General features: G+C 46.0%; 1 protein-coding gene across 1 annotated transcript; it reads left to right on the plus strand.

Moving 5' to 3' along the window:
- The first annotated feature begins 7,333 nt into the window (after positions 1-7,333).
- On the plus strand, positions 7,334-22,279 carry LOC134056274 (V-type proton ATPase subunit S1-like protein). The gene is made up of 7 exons (XM_062512951.1): positions 7,334-7,422; positions 13,394-13,434; positions 14,256-14,317; positions 16,586-16,830; positions 19,253-19,303; positions 20,124-20,367; positions 21,977-22,279. The coding sequence occupies exons 1-7, from the start codon at positions 7,334-7,336 to the stop codon at positions 22,277-22,279; spliced, it is 1,035 nt and encodes a 344-aa protein (XP_062368935.1).
- Positions 22,280-24,044: the final 1,765 nt, after the last annotated feature.

Below are 24,044 nucleotides of genomic sequence, written 5' to 3' on the forward strand. Positions count from 1 at the left end.
ATGTTTTGAAAAATCCAACCTCCCCCTGCAAAAGAAACCACAAGTAATCCCAAAAAAACCATAAACCCCGTCAACACTTAGAGTAGAAAACACTGCTCTTATAAAAGACAGGTCTTGAAGATGCATTTCCAATTCTGGAATGCAGTTGTCGTTTGGTAATTTCACAACCATTTTGTCTTTGTGAAAATGCTGCAACTTTGCTTTACAAAGTTAGGACTAGTAGGAATACTTTAAAAGCTGGCTAGAAAGGCGATTGGTGAATGTAACAGAAATATACTGTAACAAACTGGCATTTATTGGACAAATATTCATTAAGAGGTCAAGATCTGGGAAACAGATGATTTGCCATGAACCTACTATGGGGTGTGCTCTTTCTTTTTAAACTACACCAGGACCTGGGGACACTTCTGTTGAGACAGATTTTCTTAATTTCACCACCGTTCTTCAAAATTAGTGCTTTGGTTGTGTTGTTGTTTTTTTGGTTTTGTTTTTTGGTTTGTTGTTTTTTTTTTTTTAAATCCAGTGTGTCATGTTTTAACCCCAGATTGCAGCTAAACACCACACAGCCTCTTCCTCATTCCTGCCCCTCTCCTGAAGGGGAACTGTGCCGAAAATGGGTTCAGATAAGAACAGTTTAACAACTGAAGTAAAGTCAGTAATAGTAGTTAAAAACACATGTCTGATTTAATGGAGACAACAAATAAGAATAAAGTCAATTAAGGCTAATGAATGAGAGGTCTGCAGGCACAGGTGGCTTCAAGGTGTGACCCTGGAAGGAGTCCCATGGCAGGGGGTTGGAACAAGGTGACCATCAGTGTCCAACCCAAGTAATTCCGTGATTCTGGGACTCCTTCCCTTTTTGCAGAACTCCCCTCCTGGTCACAGCCCTCAGGGCACTTATGGGCAGCTGTTCTCTTTGGAGAGTGCTGCCAGATAAGCGCTTCTAAAATTAAATGTCTCGGTTGGCCAAGCAGACAAATCCACCCAAAATCCCACCACTTATCCTGAAACTCCCTGGTATAATCTGATCTCTGATTCCTGGCGTCCCGTGGCGCTGCACAACCAGGGATAGCTGGGTTGTGACACATTCTGGGATTTTTTGGGGTACTTTCTCCCCTCCTGACCCTTTCCTGAAGGTGGAGGAAGGCCTGGAGTCTGCATGGGGATTTCTCAGGGATGGGATCCTATGGGGATGGGGAAGCCAAAAAGATAATCCTGGAATACCAGACTATTTTGGGTTGGATGGAGCCCTAAAACCCATCCTGCTCCACTCCCTGCTGTGGGCAGGGACACTTTCCACTGTCCCAGCCCCAAGGTCCAGCCTGGCCTTGGACAATTCCATGGATCCAGGGGCAGCCACAGCTGCTCTGGGCACCCTGTGCCAGGGCCTCACACCCTCAGAGAAGCAGAAAAAAACTTGTAGAAGGATTAATTTTTTGCATCCCATCCCAGAAGGGTGCAGAAGGGCTTTTTGGCCTGGCTAGTTTCCCAGAGGGGAGGGTTGTGTGGAGACTGAGACAAGATATTTTTTTAAATGTATTTTAATACAAAATAAGTTTTGTATTTTCTCTCTGTGCTTCCTTGGCATGGTCAGTGCACTGTGAATCAGAGCAACAATGACATATTAGATTAAAGAGGTGATGTGTTCAGTGCTGATACCTGTAAAGTGGCTGACACCTCACACTTTGGTTAATTTAGGAAGTTTCGTGGTGACCTGATACAGCACTGGGAGGTGACTGCAAACAGCTGGAAACTATTTGTGCTGTGTGTGCCACAGGGATAAATTACCCATCTTTGTGGCATGCAAACCCAACCTGTGCACAATTGCTGGCATCTCAGGGTCTCCATGAGTGTCCATCTGGTCACTCTGTGTGGCAGGGGGGTGGCTGGACAGTGGTGACACACCAGGGGTGGGCAGGGTGCCATGTCTACCCTCTCTGACTTCTTCACAGCCCTGACAGAACTGTGAGCCTCTGCACTGACTTGAACTGAATATAATTACCTTTCATGCGAGGTAGATTTTTTTTAAAAGCATTGTTTAAAGTACAATAAGAGCTGCAGTGCCTCCTTCCTGGGAGTGGGAATGCCTGGACTGCCTCCATAGGAGATGGGGAACGGACAAGGGGGACCTCACTGCCTGATCATCAGAGGGGGAGTTCTGCATCATGATTAACTACAACCAGCACCTCATCTCCAACTGAAGGGTGAAAAGATGATAAACAGCAGTTTTAACCCTTTCACGTGGAATACTGGACACTTCCAGCCTAGCACAGCCCATCTTGCAGGCTGTGAACAACAGGAGCAGAGGGAACGGCCTCGGGCTGGGCCGGGGGAGCTCAGGGTGGACAGCAGCAGGAATTTCCCCATGGAAAGGGTGCTCAGGGACTGGAAGTGCCCAGGGAGGGTTGGAGTTCCCATCCCTGGAGGTGTCCCAGGAATTCCTGGGGGTGGCACCCAGAGCTCTGGGCTGGGGACAGGGTGGGGACTGGGCACAGCTGGGACTCCATGGCCTTGGAGGGATTTTCCAACCTCAGTGATCCCAGGATTCTGCTGACTTCACATCGATTTTTCCCTATAGTTGATTGATTTTTAGCCTTTGTGGCCACAAAAGGGAAGATTTTTCTGGTTGATTTCAACATGAACCAGACAAAAGTACAACAGCAATTCAAAAAAGGAGTCACAAGAGCTCCCCTACGCATGCCCTTGTCAGGACTGCTGCGTGCAAGGCTCCATTCAGAATTTCTTCCAAAGCTCAGTAATTCAGAATGCTGATTTTGTCATCATTTTTCACCAGAAAGATCTAATTTCTTTTCAGGTACCAAGTGTATTTGTTTATGCTTGAACCTCATAAAAAGGCAGCATTTTTAGGAAATATTGAATTGTTGTTATTATCAGCAACAGTCCAGGGGCAAGGAAAGATTTTTATTCTTGCTCTTTGCTTCACCAACATTTCAGTTCATTGCTGATTAGTAATTTGCTATCAGTACCCCTAGCATTAATATATAGCAAGAAAGTCGGGATATTTTCACTGATTTATTCTGGTTTAATCCACTCTGATAGTTTGGTGTTAGGTGTTTCCTGGGTTGTCTGCAACCCCCCTATTTTTTCTGAGCAAACTGGCAATACCTTTTCTGAGGTGAAATGGTGGTCCACGAAAGCAGGTGTTGATAAATTGACAAATGGAAACACAGGAGGTGTGAAGAGCAGCTAAAGGTACATTCAGTTATCACAGAGCATCGTTTGGAGTTCAACCTGTGCTGACTTTACCTATGGCCTGCCATGTATTGTTATGATACTTTCTTTCACCTTTTCTGCCCTCAAAGGACACATTTTTCTTTTCTTTTGGCCCCTAGTGGTTTGTATTTCAGAGTTTTTATTTCTAAGCTTTTGCTCCCAAGTGAATGAGGAATGCTTGGGAAATGGATGCACGTGGATCAAGTCTCAAGGCACCACAAGAATCCTCTCTGTGCCTTTCCCTCCATTTATTTAGTAGCCAGGAGTGCTGAGGCACTGAACAGTGATATTAGTGACCTTACAGTGTTTAGAAAAGCGTGTGATGCTTCTGCCCCTTCCGAGGGCTGCTCAAATTTTTTAACTGAGCCATGTGTCTGTTCTGGTGTAATTGCTGTAACTTCAGCATTATGCATTGTTGCTGGTGTTTCTCAGAAAATGTAGCAGTTATCTTCAAGTGGTTTTTGCTTAATCCCACATTCCCTCATCTCATTTTTCAATCTGGGATTGTCGCATAAGTATCTTTACTCCTCCTTAAACTGGATGGAAGCCGCTCAACTGAGGACAAGCTGTTGGGGGATTTCTCAGAGGAGCAGATACCCTCTGCACCCCCGAAGGAGAAATGAATTAAGATGGCAAATCCTTTTTAATGATTACAATGCTAAAGCCCCAATCCTTCTCTAATATCTGGAATGCAGCAGGCAGGAGCTCGTATTCAGCAAGTGAAGGTTCAGTGATGGTGCCATCAGCAGGTAGCAGGACAGGGCTGGGTGTCTGATGCCTGCAGGTTGGTGTGGGGCTGTGTCCTGCCTGATATTTAAGGGTTTTGGAGCTAGATAATCTCTAAGGTCCCTTCCAACCAAACCATTCTATGATTCTTAGGGGTAGCAGTGTGTGCAACCCGCAAATCTCTTGAGGATAACCCGGAGCCAACCCCCTGTAGTCACAGTGGTGTGTGGGGGCTTTGGTGTCTCCATCTGAAACACAGACACTATGATTCTAGGGGCATTTCACAGCTGTGGCCTGGCCTAGAGCTTCCCAGTGCCAGAGGGCAGGGCTGGATGGGATCTTGGGAATTAGGAATTGTTCCCTGGCAGGGTGGGCAGGGCTGGCACAGGGTGGAATTCCCAGAGCAGCTGTGGCTGCCCCTGCATCCCTGGCAGTGCCCAAGGCCAGGTTGGACACTGGGGCTGGAGCACCTGGGACAGTGGGAGGTGTCCCTAACATGGATGGGGCGGCACTGGATGGGATTTAAGATCTCTTTCAACCCAAGCTGCTCAGTAATTCTAGAATTCAAAGCACCAAAACAATTGATCCAGAAAGCTGGACACACACAAACTGAATTAGTGTGAAGAAAGGACACTGCTTTCAAATACTAGGCTTCAAAATTTGCAATGTCTTGCTTTCACATCAGTTAAGTCGAGATACTTAACATTCATAAATTTATCTCATCTATGTGAAATGTAGATGGCATAAAATGTTATAAGATTTCAGAATGCATCCAATTCTTTCTGTGACCACAAGGAGAAATTCCAGAACTGCTTGTAAATGGAGCAGGGGATGGATCAGGGGATGGAGCAGGAGATGGAACAGGGATGGAGCAGGGATGGTGCAGGGATAGAGCAGGGATGGTACAGGGATGGAGCAGGGGATGGAGCAGGAGATGGAACAGGGAGAGAACAGGGATGGAGCAGGGATAGAACAGGAGATGGAGCAGGGATGGAGCAGGAGATGGAGCAGGGATGGAGCAGGAGATGGAGCAGGGGATGGAGCAGGGGATGGAGCAGGGGATGGAGCTGGGATGGAGCAGTGGATGGAACAGGGATGGAGCAGGGATAGAACAGGGATGGAGCAGGGGTAGAACAGGGATGGAGCAGGGATGGAGCAGGGATGGAGCAGGGATAGAGCAGGGATGGAGCAGGAGATGGAGCAGGGATGGAGCAGTGGATGGAACAGGGATGGAGCAGGGATAGAACAGGGATGGAGCAGGGGTAGAACAGGGATGGAGCAGGGATGGAGCAGGGATGGAGCAGGGATGGATCAGGGATGGAGCAGGAGATGGAGCAGGGATGGAGCAGGGATGGTGCAGGGATGGAGCAGGGGATGGAGCAGGGATGGAGCAGGGGATGGAGCAGGGATGGAGCAGGAGATGGAGCAGGGATAGAACAGGGATGGAGCAGGGGATGGAGCAGGGATGGAGCAGGGGATGGAGCAGGGATGGAGCAGGAGATGGAGCAGGGATGGAGCAGGGATGGAGCAGGGGATGGAGCAGGGATGGAGCAGGGGATGGAGCAGGGATGGAGCAGGGGATGGAGCAGGGATGGAGCAGGGGATGGAACAGGGATGGAGCAGGGATGGAACAGGGATGGAGCAGGGGTAGAACAGGGATGGAGCAGGGATGGAGCAGGGATGGAGCAGGGATGGAGCAGGGGATGGAGCAGGGATGGAGCAGGGATGGAGCAGGGGATGGAGCAGGGGATGGAGCAGGGATGGAGCAGGGATGGAGCAGGGGATGGAGCAGGGGATGGAGCAGGGATGGAGCAGGGATGGAGCAGGAGATGGAGCAGGAGATGGAGCAGGGATGGAGCAGGGGATGGAGCAGGGGATGGAGCAGGGATGGAGCAGGAGATGGAGCAGGGATGGAGCAGGGATGGAGCAGGGGTAGAACAGGGATGGAGCAGGAGATGGAGCAGGGATGGAGCAGGGGATGGAGCAGGGATGGAGCAGGGATGGAGCAGGGGATGGAACAGGGATGGAGCAGGGGATGGAACAGGGATGGAGCAGGGGATGGAGCAGGGATGGAGCAGGGGATGGAGCAGGGATGGAGCAGGGGATGGAACAGGGATGGAGCAGGGATAGAACAGGGATGGAGCAGGGGTAGAACAGGGATGGAGCAGGGATGGAGCAGGGATGGAGCAGGGATGGAGCAGGGGATGGAGCAGGGATGGAGCAGGGATGGAGCAGGGATGGAGCAGGGATGGAGCAGGAGATGGAGCAGGAGATGGAGCAGGGATGGAGCAGGGGATGGAGCAGGGGATGGAGCAGGGATGGAGCAGGGGATGGAGCAGGGGATGGAGCTGGGATGGAGCAGGGATGGAGCAGGGATGGAGCAGGAGATGGAGCAGGGATGGAGCAGGGATGGTGCAGGAGATGGAGCAGGGGATGGAACAGGGATGGAACAGGGATGGAGCAGGGATAGAACAGGGATGGAGCAGGGGTAGAACAGGGATGGAGCAGGGATGGAGCAGGGGATGGAGCAGGGATGGAGCAGGGATGGAGCAGGGGATGGAGCAGGGGATGGAGCAGGGATGGAGCAGGGGATGGAGCAGGGGATGGAGCAGGGATGGAGCAGGGGATGGAGCAGGGATGGAGCAGGGATGGAGCAGGGATGGAGCAGGAGATGGAGCAGGGATGGAGCAGGGATGGAGCAGGAGATGGAGCAGGAGATGGAGCAGGGATGGAGCAGGGGATGGATCAGGGGATGGAGCAGGGATGGAGCAGGGATGGAGCAGGGATGGAGCAGGAGATGGAGCAGGGATGGAGCAGGGATGGAGCAGGGGTAGAACAGGGATGGAGCAGGAGATGGAGCAGGGATGGAGCAGGGGATGGAGCAGGGATGGAGCAGGGATGGAGCAGGGATGGAGCAGGGGATGGAGCAGGGATGGATCAGGGATGGAGCAGGAGATGGAGCAGGGATGGAGCAGGGGATGGAACAGGGATGGAGCAGGGATAGAACAGGGATGGAGCAGGAGATGGAGCAGGGGATGGAGCAGGGATGGAGCAGGGATGGAGCAGGGGATGGAGCAGGGATGGAGCAGGGATGGAGCAGGGATGGTGCAGGAGATGGAGCAGGGATGGTGCAGGGATGGAGCAGGGGATGGAGCAGGGATGGAGCAGGGGATGGAGCAGGGATGGAGCAGGAGATGGAGCAGGGATGGAGCAGGGATGGAGCAGGAGATGGAGCAGGGGATGGAGCAGGGGATGGAGCAGGAGATGGAGCAGGGATGCAGGAGCAGCTCCGCCCGCCGCCGCCGCCCCGCTGCTGTCCCTCCCCCGAGCCGGGCGCTGATGTGCCGCTCCTGGAGGGGCTCCTCGCCTGCCCATGGACGGGAAGGTTGCCCTGCGGCTCCTGGTGCTGCTCGCCTGTGCCGGACTCGGCGGTTCCGAGGAGAAAAGCCCCGCTGGGAACAGGTCGGTACCGGGAGCGGAGCTGGGTGAGCGCTGGTTCCAAACGCCTTCAGACCGCGAGGACGTGGCTGTGGTTTCCTTCCCAGGTTTGAAAACACCCCGGGCTAATGCAGAAATTAATTATTTTCAGGGATGCCGTGCGTTAGAGCTGGGACTTTGATACAATTCTGTGAATGTTTTTTTAAAATCGGGTGTTTTCTGTGCATCCGTTTCATTACATTTTAATGACTCCCACGCTGACTTTCCCTGATCCCTGGGAAAAAGGGAGTTATAGATAGTATAAAAACAAGGGTGTGAAAACTCCTTCAGGAAACACAGGCACTAAAATATTCTGCTTGTGTTGAATATTTGAAGCGTGAATTCAATATTGCAAGTGAGTATTAAACTTAGAAAATTAGTGGAGATTTGGGTTTATTATTAGCAGTGCTGTTTCACTCTCTAATGAAACACAAACACTGAGCCCAGATCAGAGCAGGGGGAAGAGGGGACTTTGTAGAGACAAGCAGTAGGAAAGTGAAAACAGCTTGAGCTGAGTTGAACAATGCCCAAAGTCACCAAAAGCACACAGAACAAACATGCTGATGAAGGTCACAGCTGTCAGTAAAATCTGTGCATTTCAGGCAAGAAAGACATGTGTTGATTTGCTTAATCTTGTATTAAGAGGTCTGGTAGCCAGTCACTGATAAATACTACAATATGGTTTCATTAAATAGATTACTTGCTACTCTCCTCTGCCAGTTCTCAGATTTCTTACTGCTGTTCTTAGTATAATTCCATTTTTTTTGGTTTTTTTTTTTTTTTAAACCAATCAGACCAAAATCTGACACAGAGTGAGCAGTGGGGTATAACCTGTACTTTATTACAATAAATATTAACAGATGAACTAATGATCTTGATGCCAGTGAATCACATGGGAATTTTGCCTCATTGTGCCTCGGCAGTGTTAATTTGCTAGAAGTCCTTTCAGCTCAGTTTCTCCTTTTGTATTAAAAATGGAAGCTTGAGTACAGATCCAGAGCTCGTTGGACATCCATTAAATTGCAAATCAGCCCCATTAATCAGTGGTTTGGGAAAATATTTGGGGAAATCTGTTTCCCTGTGTCAAATCACACATTAAAAAAAACAGAAGAGCTGTGGGGTCTGTAGATATTTCTTATTGATAGAACTTACTTAGAGCATTTAAAAGTCAGTGATGTTTTTTTTGTGGTTTTTTTTTTGTTTTTTTTTTGTTTTTTTGGCAGGATGTTTCTTAGAAGGAACCAGCTCTTTCCTAGAATCTAGTCTCTTCAAACTCACACATTTATAGCATTAATAGTTTAACTGAAATTCCTTATGCTGAGTATCCCTAGATGCCCCCAGGTATTCCTCACCTTTTCATAACTTTATTTTTAGTGCATTTGAGAGGTCACATGTTATTTTCCAACTGGACATCTCACAAATTAGCTGTAACCAGTTCAGCAGCCAGTGAGGAATTCTGCAGCTGGAGATTATCATTCTTAGGGAGATGACTCTGAAGTAATGGAAATACAGAAATACTGTTTCTGTAGATGTAGAGTGCATTTGCCCATCTGGTGCAGCTTATCAGAGCAGTGATATGAAGAGTAGAAATGTGGACATGCCATGAAAACTGCTTGTGGCCTCCCCACTCAACCCCTGCTGAGTGCCAGGATTATTCCTGTGGATATTTGGGTGGAGAAAATGCTGTTTACATGGAAGTCCTCAAGAGCTCGAGTATTTATCAACTTTTGCAGACAAACAAGCCAGACTTGGTTATCTTATGTAGATGGATAATGTCATCTGATAAGAGGAAATTTACACATCTTTGTACTTATAATCCTATTTAATTGGGTTTTACATAGTGATTAGTCATTCCAGTGCTTTGTATTAGGGCTAATCCAATTTCAAGTGGGTCCCTAACGTGCTTGGTGTGGTAAATTCAACATACAACATATGTGCTTGGGTGCATCTGGGAGTGCTGTTTACCAGCTGGCAAGGGAAAATAGGGCTCATCCAAACAGACACCACTTGTGATCAAATGAATTTGAAATTTCAGGCTAAGAGAGGCTGATAAAAGGGTCTCTAACTCGCTGTGCTAGGAATTATTTGCTGTGGAGAATGCTCAAGTGCTGGCTAGTTTCTTTTCTCTTATACATCTAATTACCTTTTTATAATCAAAAGGGGATACATATTTCTTTTAGCGTGCAACTGTTTTGTCTTTATTCGCTTTCAATGCTTTTGTTTCCATGGGATGACAACGCACTGTGGATTCCCCAGCTCGCCTTTTTTTGGGTGGAAAAGCTGCTGTTTTGGCAGCAGGGTGGCCGAGGCCAGCCACAGGTCCTGTCATGGATCACACCTTGGTGACACCTCAGGGTGTCAGAGGCAGGTGACAGAGCTGACAAGGTGCCACAGGGTGATGGGTTTCCCTTCCTGATGGCACTGCATGCCTTCTGCAGGAGGGGAGCAGGCAGCCAGCACTGCTAATTAACAGTGTAATTAGCAGGAGGGCCTGGCTGCCAGGCTGGGTGTGGCTCCCAGGTCACTCTCTGCTCTGCATTCCTCATGAAAACATGAATATTTCACCAGCTGTGCACATTCATCTCTGTTTGAGCCTCTTCATGCTGAAAGCAGAGATGTGACATCTCTTCCAGAGTGGCTGTGCCTGCATGGGGTGTGGAGGAGCCAGCATCCATTTTTCTTAATGGGCAGTCACAAAAACAGAATTAACCTTTCCTCTTCCATAAAGCATAGAAACCTGCCAGGGATGAATTGCACAATTTTACACCATTCTTCTTCCAACCCCCCAGTGTTTTAGGGCAGGTGGTGATACCCAAGCTGGAGTAAATGGCTGTGAGTACTTAATTATGCATTTATGCAGATAGTAGTTAATTATGCATGTGGAGAGGAGCTCAAAGTATAACTAAGCATAACTAGGTAGATATATATATATATAGCTGCAACTAAATATAACTAAAGTCAGAGTAACTAAATAATGAACTTCCATGTCTTTTTGGCATGCCCTGGTTTTGTAGCTATCATAATGAAAAAATAAAGGCCCCCCAAATGTTGCTTTTTTCAGCCTGAAGGCACAGCCTGTAATGAAGAAAGACTGGACAAGAATAAAAAAGCTGCATCAAATTATGAGACCCATGCTCCTAACTGTGAAACAGCCCAAGAGAGGGTTTTGTTTAAGCAAGAAAACAAGTTTTGGTCCATTGTAGCCACACCTTTCATTACCTGCTCGTCAAAATCTGAATATTTCCTCCCATCTCTGAAGGCTGTTTGCTGTTGGCATGAGCTGCCTCAAAACCCCCTGGAGACCCCAGGCCAGCACCAACCCAAAAAGCAGTGGGAGAAAGAGAACCCACTCTGGAAGTGCTTCTTAAAGCCTCTGGGTTTTCAGAGCTGCAGCTGGGGACAAAGCTGGCCTCTCAATATGTGCATAAAACTGCCAGGTAAATTCTGAACAGAGTGGAACTTTTCTGAGTGTAAGATCTTCATGTCTTTCAGCCTGGCAGCAATCAGGGTGGGCTCTAGGCTGCCCCACTGCTGCTTGGGGTATTTGTGTGCCCTTGAGGATGCCGTGATGGAAATTAGGTTGGGATCACTCCTTCTGTGTGTGTCACAGAGATTCCCCCTGCCCAGAGCCCACCAGGGGAGGGTTCACCCTGCTGTCCAAGCACTCCCCAGGAGCAGCAAGCCCTGACTTTGCAATTCCAACAGCTTATGGCAAAATTTCCACGTAAACAGTGAAAGCTGCTCTAATTCCTAATATTTATATACCATCCTCGGTGTAGATATTTCCACAAGTTTTTCTGCTGTGGTGGTTTGGAAAGATGGTAAGAAATGGGGCAAAGGAAGAAGGTGGAAGTGTAATTCCATGTGCAGTGGGAGGTGAGGCAGGTCTGCAGGGCATCAAGGGGCACAGGCAGGGCAGGGTGTGCAGGGTTTGTGGGTTGGTGCTCAGCTGGGAGAGTGGGAATTCCAGTGGAAGTGCTTGGGAAGGGGGAAGAGGCCATCAGAGGAGCAAATCAATCCACTGAAGGGGGATGCAGGTCCCGAGGAAGCTGCTGGAATGTGGGGAGGAAAATGTTCACGGGCTTATGGAGAGGAGTCTGGTCCTGAGTGAGTCCTGGCTTCTTGGACTGTGATCTTTAGGTCTTTGTTGGGTTTTTGTGAATCCACTGGGCTTGAGTCTCTAACTTGGGAAAGCTGATTGTGCTGACACCAGCTGAGGACTTATGCCTAAGAGGAAAATCAAATGCTGAAAACTGCAGGAGCCTGGAAGTTGTCACTTTGATAGCGTAAGTTTAAAATCTTTCTAAAATCATGGGAATTGTGTAGATTCAGGGGGTGGTAAGAAAGGTTGGCTCTGGTAGGCCTGGGAAGGGGAACTAGAACTGGGAATGAATTAGATCAGGTGAAACTGCACCTGTGTAATCATCTGTGATAAGTGATATGATTGTTAAATGTAAGGATTGTTAGGTAATTGAATATAGTTATTGCTTAATTGTAATAAGAATCATGAGAAAAGGTGTTTGGGGGACCTGATGAAAATTACAAGAATTCATGCTTGGATAAGATCAATGTGTACAACAGAACAAGATGGGTTTAATAATTAATATACAGTTATATAATGAAAAGGGTATAAAAACATATCCATCTCGAATCCGTGTTGGAGTCAGATTTGGGTTTGTACCCCTGATTCCCAGAGCTCTTCAGTAAAAGCACCTGCATAAATCATCCTGTGATTATGTGTTTCCACCCTAACGATCTGAGATGTGCTTCACCTGAGCCCTGCCTTGCAGCGACTTCCATGGGATTTGTTGTTGCCTGGAACCCTCCAGGAGCTGTCTTCCTATGTTGTAAATCTGTGCCTAAGGTGTGCCAAGCCCCTGCTTCTGCTCTAAATCCAACGTGTTGCTTCTGATCCTCCCTGGGGAACAAGGATGGTGCTCAGCTCTCCCTGGTTCCCCTGCTTGTGCACTGGAACTGGATCTGTCCCCAACCCAAAGGTGACATCCCATGGGATGGGACAAGAGGGGTAATGAAGCCTTTTGCTGCTGGAACTCAGCAGTCTGGGATTTTTGAGCTTTCTGGGATTTTTGAGCTTTCTGTGCTTTCTGGCACTGACCCCCTGGAGAACACAGATTTTGACTGAAGCCTTGGGGAAGGCTCCCAAATTGGAGTGATGGAGTTAAAATCACTGGTGTGCAGTTAAATAGAAGTGTGGGATTTCACATGGTGAAGGGTTTGGAATTTGAAGGTTTTGGAATATAGCAATAGGTGTGGGACAAGAGGGATGTTCTTGGGAGTTGTCTCTTTCTCCTTTTTGTTCTTCCTTCTTCTCCATGATTTCAGGCAGCAGTTTTTGGTTGGACAGTCAGTGCAGCACTGTGGGTCACAGGAGTTTGGTAATTGGGTCAAAAGTATAAATAATATAGGTGTTAGCTCTTTGTTGGACTATTTAGCTCTAAAAGACCTTGCAACCAGCTCAGTTCAGCTCCATTTTGCTCACTTTTAGCTGGTAGCCAGAAGTGTTGCAGAACCCTCTGTACTTTAGATAAGATTTAATAAACAACCAGGTCTAATTGAGAAATTAATCTGCTTTGTGTTTTTAATCCTGACTCTGAGTGAAGGCAGAAGAAAATGAAGAGAACCCACTAATTAAGTGGTGCAATTGCCACATTTACATTTTGTCACTGTGATAAGGACATGAGAGTGCCTGACAGGGCTGGTCCAGTTGAGTGAGCTCTGAAAATGAGACATTTTTAGCCAGGCTACAGTACCTTTGGGATAATTTGGCATAATTTGGGATTAAACCCCTGTTCCTGTGGCCTTCACCAGCCAAAGACCTCAGTTACCTTTGGAATGTTTTGTGGAGAGAAGCAGCCACAGGAGCTTTCCCCACTAAACTTGCTGCAGAGTTTGAATTCACATGCTGCACAATAAATGTTTTTCTCATCTCTTCTAGTTCACATGAATTTTCAGACCAAGATTCTCTCCAGAGAAATGGTAAGGCTTTCATTGTGCTCAATCCCTGGATGCTGGTTCTGTTAGTATGCCTGGATATTTCCTTCCCAGATGCTGCTTCTCTTGGCATTGGAGACTCTTCTCTGTGTTGGGTTAAAGCATAACCCTCTTAAAAATACCCCTTAAAGGATTTTCCTGTTAATAATTTACTGTCCAACTCCGAGATGCAGTGAGAATGTGGAAGGAAAAAGCCTTCACCTGTTTTTAACCAAATGAAAACAGAAAATAAATATTTGAAAGATGGGGCTGTGAGAGTGCCCATGAAATGATCTGTGCTTGTGAAACTTCACCCTCCTGGCAAGGAGGAGTTGGGATGTCAGGCATTTGTCACAGTCTATGGCAGTGCAGGGAGAAAGTTCCCAGCACAGTTACCACACTTTTGTCAGGCAGTTCCGCACGTACCCTTGGATGAATTTTCTGTATGAAGAGAAAAAAACAGCTTTTGTTGTGTTTGAGATGAATAAATACAGGTATAGACTGAACCCTGTAATTTTGGGGCAGTGGAGCTCCTCCCAGTGACGGTGACAAGGTGTCCAATGGAAAGAGGAGGAACTTTGGTGAGCAAGAAAGGTAAATTAGAAAATACATGCAGTGAAGGCAGTATTTGCTGCAGTTCAAGTGTTTTCCAAGTCAAAATCAGTAATTCTGACACACACATTTTGTGCGGAAATAATTATTGTTCACATAAGAATGTGCAAGATGTTATGAATGTGTTGTTTTCATAAATGTGTGTTTTTATAAATGTGTTTATAAATGGGTGTTTATAACGTGCTAACAATGAACTAACACTCCTTCTTCTGCAGGTCAGCGTTACCATGGTCGTGTGAAGCCGAAGTTTAATGTCAGTCAGGTGGGAATTGCACAGGTAATGTCTGGAGGACTGGATCTGTGAAGTCTTTTCACAGCACATTTAGGTTTTTCCGCCTTACATTTACTTTACAAAGTATATTTGTTTTGCCTTGTTTACGAGAAACCACAAAACCACCTAAAACATTGTGATACAGTTCTGCCTCGCCACTTGTACAAATACTCTGTGCTTTTCTGAGGACTGAGGTAACACCTCAGGTGCTGTTGCTGGTGCTGGCTGGCCATGGGTTTGGGCACAGGATCTTTCTGGAAGGACAAAATCCTCATATCCATATTCTGTACAATAGGATTTGACTGCTGTGACCAGTCTTGTTCTCTTATCAGCTGGTACAGAAGAAAGAGCTGAAGCAAAACTTCATATTTATAGTGGGAGGCTTTTTTTTTTTTTTTTCTTTTTTTTCTCCTGAGACCAGGCTGTAGGTCTTGTCAAAAACTGAGCATAAAAGGGTTCCTAACCAAAAGGAGCTTACCAAAAGTCATGAATTCCAATGTTGGTAACAAGGTGAATAAATCTCTCTCATATGGGCTTGTGAGGAGACAGCCTTGTAATTTGTGTAAATACATTCACAGCCACTCAGCACATTTCCTGACCATGATCTCGCCTTGCTTTCAGCTTGTTGCTGTCAGGGCTTGCTGATTGTAATCCTAAAACATCCTTGTGCCAGATGTAAGGTCCAGTATCAAAAGGGATCTTCCAGGGTCTGAGCTGAGAGTTATGGTTTGCTAATCTAAACAGCACACACACACAAAATCTCTCTTTAAGCCAGGATAAAACCTTGGGACTTAACTGGTGTCCCTTCTGGAGCCTGGTAAGATGGTGTTTATGGCTGGGACTCAGAAAAGCTTTCCTGTCTTCATGTGAACTTGCAGTCATATCCCATGTTAAAAACAGTCATGCAGATATTGTGTGTTATCCTATTAGGATAGGACAGAGATGGTGACTGGAAATCTGAGTGTGGAATCTGAGAATGGCAGTTAAATTATTTAGTTCTTTCTGAGCCCTAAATCAAATTGTCCTGCCTGACAGCCAAATTGTCTCTTTGCTATGAAATTTGGCTTTTAAGGGATGGCAGTTTTCTGATGACTGCAGATGACACAGAAGCTGCAGTCCCTGGATCTTAATCCTGCAGCTGATTTTGTAAAAGCAGGGATCCCTACTTGATCCATCCCATTCTGCAGCAGGCATTTCCTTGATTTAAAGCCATGGTGAGCCGAGCTCCCTGCAGCTGGGTGTAAACAGACATTTTACAATTCAGACATTTCTCTCACCTGGACAGCTGTCCAGAGTGCTGGGCTGTGTCCTTTGCAGAACCTGAGTCCTTTCCAGTGGGCTGAAGCAATTCTTAGAGGTCTAGTGAGACTCCCAGAGAGTCTTCAGATGATGGGAGCACCTTCTGTGCTAGGGCTGGGTGTTCTGTGAAGTGCCATCCCCGTGGTGGTGATGCACTAATTTTAGAAAAAAATAGGATTTTAGCTAAAAGATAGATTTGCTAGAATTAATTAAAGCAGATAGCTATTTCCTTTCTGGAAACAATTAAGAGTTAGTAGTTGAAAGAAATCAGACTTGAGATAGTTATCTCGAATTTAAATGACAAATTGCTTGTCATCTCTTGTGTGCTCAGCTGGGTTTGCAGTGAGAAAAGGAGAAATTGATAAATAGATCTAAAAGAACACAAACAATTGGGAATCTTTTACATCTCTCAACCAATTCAAAAGTCATGAAGGGAGTAAATTAGAGATCTCCCAGAGATCATTTGTGTTGTCATCTATGGGAGGGATTGAAAGTTCAGGGTGAGGATGACTTGCCTTACTTTCTCTTTTCATGACCCCTCCCCATAAAAAAGACCCCAGACCAAATTGAGAAAACAAACCATGCATGCTTAATAGCCAATCAAGCTAATTGCCATAGGGAGCAGGGAATGGGAGGTGCTGCTGTTATGAATATGTAATAATTTAAAACTTTTGCAAATAAATAGACTCTGTGATCACCTGTGATTTTGCAGTGCCTTTAGGGGGTTACCTCACACAGCTGCCCAGCACTGAATTAAGCATTCAGGTTTTTTAATTTTAAATTGTTAGAGAGTCTTTTGTCTGTCACAAAAGGGTGTTAAATCAATACCCATATTTTAGTGGCTCAGTGGGAAGGGGAAACAGCCAAGCATCCCTCTGCTTCCTCTGCCCAGGGCTGGCTCAGGTGCTCTGCTGTGATTTCAGGTAACTCCTGAAACCACATCTCCTGACAGAAATCCTTTGTGTGGTCCCTCAGGCTGTCAGCTACAACTGGAGCAGGGGAGGGCAGTGGGAAGGAGCAGCCTGGAGGTCGTTCTTCCCCCAGAGCCACTGCAGCCCCCTGAACGTCACCGTCAACGGCACCCCCTGCATCCTGTTCTGGGCCAAGAAGATCTTGATCAGGCTGGAGAACCACACCCAGCTGGACCTGACAGAGAGGACGTTTGGTGTCCATGCCACTGTGGATGTTGGGGACTCCAGCTGCAGCGAGGACAGTGCCATGTAAGGGGAATTCTGCTCTGCTGGTGGACTGAGGCAGAGAAACACTCTGGGAACTGTGTGTGGGACTGATGCCTGAAGATTTTAGCTTTTATGTTTTTCAAGATATATTTTATATATTTAGCTTTTGTATTTTATGTATTTTGCCTGTGCTGCTTTAGTATATAACTCCAAACTCCATACAGTGTACAAATACTGCACATTTTGTTCAGACAAAACAATTCCTCTGGGCTTGTGGTCCAAAGACACACTACAGCCTCATGCCCCAAAAAGTACAAACAAAAGAGAGTTGGGGAGGAGGAAACTGGGGGAATATGACTTCATTACCTGAAGCTGTAATTGGAGGATTAACCCCTGATATGCAAATAGATAATTTGTGAAAAATTATTCACACAAATTTATAATTGTGTGAAAAACTCATCACCACCATCCATCTTGGGTGTAGCCTCTGGGAGACCTTGAAAGCCCAAGGTGTATCTATTGAAGGCCTCTAATAAATACCCACTTTATTCTTTTAAGTGTGTCTGTTCTAGGTAGCCACTCCAAGGCATCAGGAGAACTTGCAGAGCCCCAGATTTTTTTCTGATGAAGTCCTACCATTGCAGGCAGCCAAGGTTATGCAGTTTAAACCCAGCTTTTTGTGGACACAGACACATTTTCAGGTGCTGGAGTGTGTAGTCCCTCCTTGGGGGAGCCAGCTTTGCTCTCAGTGCTCATGGGGCTGAAGCTGTTGGGGTGTGTGCCAGTTGTGCCTTTCTGGGGCTACCTAAAATCAGAAGCCACACAGAGGTAAGAGACTAAAAGCAATATTTATTGAAGAGTCTTCAGGTATATTTAGCCCATACAGGGGCTGCACCCAAAATGGACAATGGCTCACAGGGTTTCACACTTTTACAAGTTTGCTCCATTTGCAGGTTGGGGTTAATCTCCCAATGACAGCTTCAGGTAATGAAGTCATTTACCCCCAGCCTGCTCCCCCAGCTCACTTTAGTTTCCATCTCAGGGCTGAGGCAGTGAGGGGTCCTTGATTCCCAGCCTGGAGAGGAATTGTTGTGTGTGCCCAAACTGGGAGAGCAGAGCTCACACTGGCTGTGGAGTTTAGAGTTACGCACCAAAGAATTGCAGGGTTACAAATGTATGGACATTATAAAAGCCAAAATCTCAAGGCATCACCAGCAGTGCTGCACAGGGTGCAGATCTGTATTTGATGGTCACCCTGAATCCCAGGCTGTGATCCTTGAGGTGCTGGAGACAAAGGGTGGGTTCAGGTTTGCACAAGAATGTCTGGAAACCTGAGCTCCACACACCAGCCTGTCATTAATTTCTTCAGTATCAACAGCATTTAGCAGTTTTGCTCAGTGTTTCTCACCCTGAGTGAGAAGCATTCAGCAAAATTTTGGTTTTTATGCTTCTCATGCTGAGTGAGAGCTAAACATGTACCCCACTGCATCCAAAATCCTCCAGAGCCTTGGCTGTTCTAGGAAGGCAGGTGGTATTTTTTAATTTCCTTTGCCACGTGCCTGATTGCTTCTCTCCCCCTCATGGCTCACACCAGATTCCACTCTGGGAGGCCTAAAAATCAGGAGGTAGATTCCTAATTGAACATCAGCACTGATCCTACCCCATAAAGGAAGTCTAAATCTGTAATGAGACACACAGCAATAAAAATAACATAACCAAACCCAGCAGTTTCATTTATATCCTATGCAACATTTCACCTGTACATCTAAATATGTTTTCACTGAAAAATAGGTGTTACCTCTTTCTGACATTTTGGTGAGGTTACCTGAAAGCTAAAAGTGAAATTGAAAAAGAACCTAGCACCACAATATTCAACAAGGCAGTTTGAATATTACATCATCAACATGTGAAATAATACAGCACTTTTTCACTTTATCCAGGTGCCCAAGGCTGCTGCAGGTGAGCACTGCAGAGCTGCCCCACAGCCAGGGAATCTGTAAAGAGGCTGTAAAGAGGGAATGTGCAAATCCCAGTTCTTGCCTCTGCTTTCTTCCATGCTCTGATATTTAAAAAGATGAGGGCAAGGAGTCTGTTTACACTTTCTAGTGGCAGGCAGGGTTGATGCTTGACTGAGATGTCGTGGCTTGAGGAGGAGAACAGAACATCCCCTGAGCCTAATTATCAGCTAAGGTGGGAAGCAGTGGGATTGAGTTGTGTGGGAAGTTAAACATGAATTTCTGTTCTTTCTGGTTAGTCTGGGCCTCATTCCAATTAACAGGTGAATGAGTATATCTCACTGGAGGAAGATTAAATCCTTTCAGGTTTTTTTTCCCCACTGACTTTAAGGGTAGACTGAGCAAAGAATTTCTATGTATAACTGAGCTTTATCTTTTTGTCCTGCTTTTTTTCTCTGAGGGTTTCTGAATGTTTTTCCTAGACTGATGTTACTTGCTTTTTGACCTAGGCTTTCCCTGAAGTTTGGTGACATTGGCAATCTAAAGGGACTTGCTATCAGGTAAGTTTACATAATAAAAACCTTGCCAGATATTATAACATGCTAACATACATTGTTATGCAGCTGGTTGGGGAATTAAAGAGAATTTGTTAAAGCAAAAATAATATGAGAGAAACTCTTGTGTAACTGAAACACCTCCATTCATCATGTCTATCTGTCACCTGCCTTGCTTCTTTGAGGCATTTTTTAATTCTGCATTGACTTTTCTACTCGTGGAAAAGTTTGGGTAATGTCTTTGGTGTAGAATCTTCCCATGTCTGAGATTTTAGCTAAACCTTGCTAATTCACTACAGACTGGGCATCAGACTGTGACCTACTTTAGGTTTGCTTCTTGGTGGTAGAAGAGAACAGCATTTCTTGATAAGTGACTTTGCATACACTGGGTGGAGGTACAATTCCAGTACTGCATTCATAATTTTCCCAATAATTAGTCAAAATCTCCTCATAGTCTTCTTCTTTTGTGGGAGAAGCCAAACTCCTTCAGCTGCCACAGCAAACAACCTCAAATCACAGAATCCCAGGGTATTTGGGGTTGTAAGGGATCTCTGGAGATCACCCAGTCCAACTCCCCTGCCCAGGCAGGGGCACAGGAATGTGTCCAGCTGGGATGGGATGTCTCCAGAGAGGGTCACTCCCTGCCCAGCTGTTCCAGGGCTCTGCCACCCTCTGTGGAAAGTTGTCCCTCCCTTTCCACACCCCATGGAAGGAGCAGGAGCTCACCCTGCTACAAACCAGCAAGTCTTAAACGAATCTCAATGCGTGAATTTAACATCTCTAACCCTTTTCTCACTCACCTCTGCTCCCAACACGCCATTCCCAGGCTCCTGTTAGCCACCAGCTACTACCAGCTGTCTGTGCAGAGCTGGTTCAGCTTGCAGAGGCTGGAGCTGCTCTACAACCACTCAGTGCAGGCGACGTTCAACGCCTCGAGGATCCAGGCACCCTCCACCTCCTCCTTCCACTGCCTGCACGTCAGCAGCCTGCAGAGATACGATGCCCTGCTGGTCCCCAGCTCTGCAAGCGACCTCTCCCACCTCTGGGAGGTCACTTTCATCGACTTCCAGGTGATGGCATGGATTTCAGCCAGGTGGATGGGTTGAGGGGAGGTTTGGACCTTTTTGTGATGAGTTTGTCGCCTCCCAGGCACAGTTTACACTTCTGCCTTAAGTGTGATGCCTTTTTGGGGCTTCCTGAAAACAGAGTCCAGACAACATCGAGACAATAAAAAGCAGTTCTATTTATTGAAGGTGTTCAGGTACATTTTAGGCAGACAAAACCCCTTGGGGCTGCACCCAAAATGGACAATGGCTCACAGGGTTTCACACTTTTACAAGTTTGCTCCATTTGCAGGTTGGGGTTAATCTCCCAATGACAGCTTCAGGTAATGAAGTCATTTACCCCCAGCCTGCTCCCCCAGCTCACTTTAGTTTCCATCTCAGGGCTGAGGCAGTGAGGGGTCCTTGATTCCCAGCCTGGAGAGGAATTGTTGTGTGTGCCCAAACTGGGAGAGCAGAGCTCACACTGGCTGTGGAGTTTAGACTTACACACCAAAGAATTGCAGGGTTACAAATGTATGGACATTATAAAAGCCAAAATCCCAAGGCATCACATGGAGCACAAAATAGAAACTAAGACTTTTCCTGTCCGAGGAAATTAGTGGCTGCTTTTTTGTAGTGTTTTTATTGTAGTCTTTCTGCTTGTGTTCCCTCTAGTGGCGAGTGATCTAATTTCCTGTCCTTACATCGTTCTGAGCTGATCTGTCACAGTCAGCACCAATAACAGCACCACACACCCAGACATGGGGTTCATCTCAACACAATTCTGATACCCAGGAATTTTAACCTTGTGCCCTGATTGTAGTCACCCCAGCCTGCCTCTAAAGCCATTAGATAATTCCCCTGACCCATCTTAAGTCCTTATTTTAGGATGAGATTAATAATCATCTGGAAGTGCCAATTCTTCGTTTGGCAGTGAGGGAGCCTAAGATGGCAGGACTAGATTGTCTTGCATTTAGATACTTGAATCAGAGGGCATGAGGAGCTGGAAAAGGAATGGAAAAAGCTCATCCCCTTTTGTCACCATGTGAAAAATATCCATGGACTGATTTAGCGGAGCAGACAGTCAGTTCCCTGTGTGCCAGAGTGCTAAAATCCACATTAGAACTGAAGCCACGAGTAAAACTTGGTGTTCTCCATAGCTGGGTGCACCTTCCTGTAGTTTAGCTGGTTTGCTGCCACATACCACCCATGTGCAACTGGTGAGAAAAATCTTGTCCTAGGGCAGGCACTTGAGAATATTTCCTGGTTTGTCGTGTTGGAATTCATGCAGTCTGAAGCAGAGACTCTGGAGACTCTCAGCAAGTGATGCTGGAGTTAACGTGAAAGGTACCAGGCTTGTAATTAAACATTGCTGAGCCACCAAGAGAGAGCGTGGAAGGTTTTGTTAGAAACACAGCCTCAATTCCTTTGGGCAGCAGAATGGAGGGGATTAGAATTGCTGGCAGTTTCAGAAGACTGACCTGGATAATCTCTGAGCATTAGCTCCAGCTATCAGTGGCAGACACAAATCTGCAGTGTGCAGGTGTTAAATCAGAAATTCTTACTGCCATCAGGAGCAAATTAATGGAACTCCAGCACTTCATTTTGACGTGATTCCCTCTTGCTCCCTCTGTAGATTCAAGGTTTTAACGTTCAAGAAGGACATTTTGCCTACGCCAGAGACTGTGCATCCTTCTTCTCCCCAGCAATCCTGATGGGGTTGGTGATGTCCCTGGTCCTTCTGCTGGTCCTGGCCTATGCTCTGCACATGCTCATCCACCTGAAAACTCTCGACAGGCACTATGAATGCAAAGCTTCTCCTGCCTATTTTGCACAGATGAAGGACAGTGACATGGGGGATGAGAAGGAGCCACTGAGAAACAGTGGGAATGAGTCCTATGAACTCAGGAACCAACAGTTTGGTAAAATCTATATTTAGTAGCATGTATCTGTCTCAGTGGAACAAGAGGCATTTTCTTCTTCTGGCGATGTTGTATGTAGTCTGTGCAGATTTTTGTACCAGCTGATGAAGGGAAAAGTAGCTAACAGATTGCTTAGCCAGTTATTCACTGAATATAATCTCAAAGATGCCTTGGGAAAGAAGGTGAGGGGAAAATTCCATTGTGAATAGGAGATATTCATGTTCTGGGGATGAATCCTGTAGCAAAAAGCCAAAATGCATAACTCTTCATCCAAATCTTGAAGAGACTCTGTAATAGACACTTTGAAATTAAATAAAGGTTAAAAAACACCTCCCAACCAAACTCTTTGCTTATTCTTTCAGAAGCCAAGATTTCACCTCATTTTATATTTACTCTGTGTCCTGACAAAACAGCATCAGTTTCTTTCTCAGGATGTGTTTTCCTTTTATTTATTTATTTATTTATTTCCCTCCGAGTCACAACCCCTCCTTTTTGCCCCCATAAACTCCTTTTCCTACTCTGGAATCTTCAGGGCCCCACATAGGGTGTGTTTTTATCCACTGCCCATATGGAACAGTGGCTGCAGGACAGCAGCATCCTGGTGCTTTTCCTGTGTCTAAACTGGAGGTTTACCCCAAGGATCTAATGGGAAAACAACAGACATCTGCTCACAAAAACTTTCCCTCAACTCCCCAGCTCAGATCTCTGCCAGGAGATGGATTATGAGCATTATATCATGTAATTCCAGGTTAATTTCTTTCCTACCAAATCCCATCAGTCTGTCTTGGGACTTCCACCTGAGTGGAGATTGCCAGATGGAAAATATATATACACAGAGAGCTGGAAGCTGCCAGCAGTTAAAAGGATACTGTGGTATGATTTTCACTGCTGCTTCTGAGAATTTAGGATGTTGCCATCCCACTCATCCTTTCTTCTGTTAGAGGCAAATTTGGGAACTCCAAATTAGTCATAATTTGGCCCTGATTTCTAGCAAATAAGGACACAGCACTGTTCCTGACACTGTAGTGCTTTTATGTTGCAAATAATGGTAAGCTTAGGATGGCAAAAAACCAATCAAAACCAGGTTTGCAAGCAAATGCCTTTTTTAAAAAATTTTAGGTTACAGAATTAATTAGTTGTTTGTAGCCTTTGCAAATGGTACTGCAGCAGTCTTTAAAGAACTTGAGAGATGTGCATGTAAATCCTGTTTATTAGTACAGGTGACCAGATGTGGAGTCCTAAGAGATTAGTTCATCTAGGAAAACACTTCAGAGGGGGAAAAAAAATACATCTTTGACACATAACCAGGTGTAATGGATGAGCTTCTGAGGACTTGCCAAGGCTGCCTGTGGCCATTTGCTGCCAAACTTTTACCTCTTCCACAAAGGGAGCAAGCAAAAGCAGAATTTGAAGACTTGTGTGAGTGTGTGTGTCCCTCCAAGCCCCTCCTGAACAAGAAACAATAATTACTACCTGTTAACTTACAAGGAAAACTTCAGAAGTGAAAGAGAATGCAGTTAAAAATGAAAAAAAAAAACTTAAAAAAGAAACAAAAAGAAACCAAAGAAAAACCAAACAAACACAAAACCAAAAAAACCAAAAAACCCCACCAAAAAAACTACAAAAAAACCAACCAAACAAAAAACCCAAACAAACAAACAAACAAACAAAAAAAACCCCACAAAACCCACAAAAACCCAAGAAAAATAATTTCTTTCAGTTCATCAGATTTTTGTAATCCATGTTCTGACTGGGATGTCTTGGGGGAAGGAGTACACATTG

Source organism: Cinclus cinclus, chromosome Z, assembly GCF_963662255.1.
Source record: "Cinclus cinclus chromosome Z, bCinCin1.1, whole genome shotgun sequence".
Lineage (NCBI taxonomy): Eukaryota > Metazoa > Chordata > Aves > Passeriformes > Cinclidae > Cinclus > Cinclus cinclus.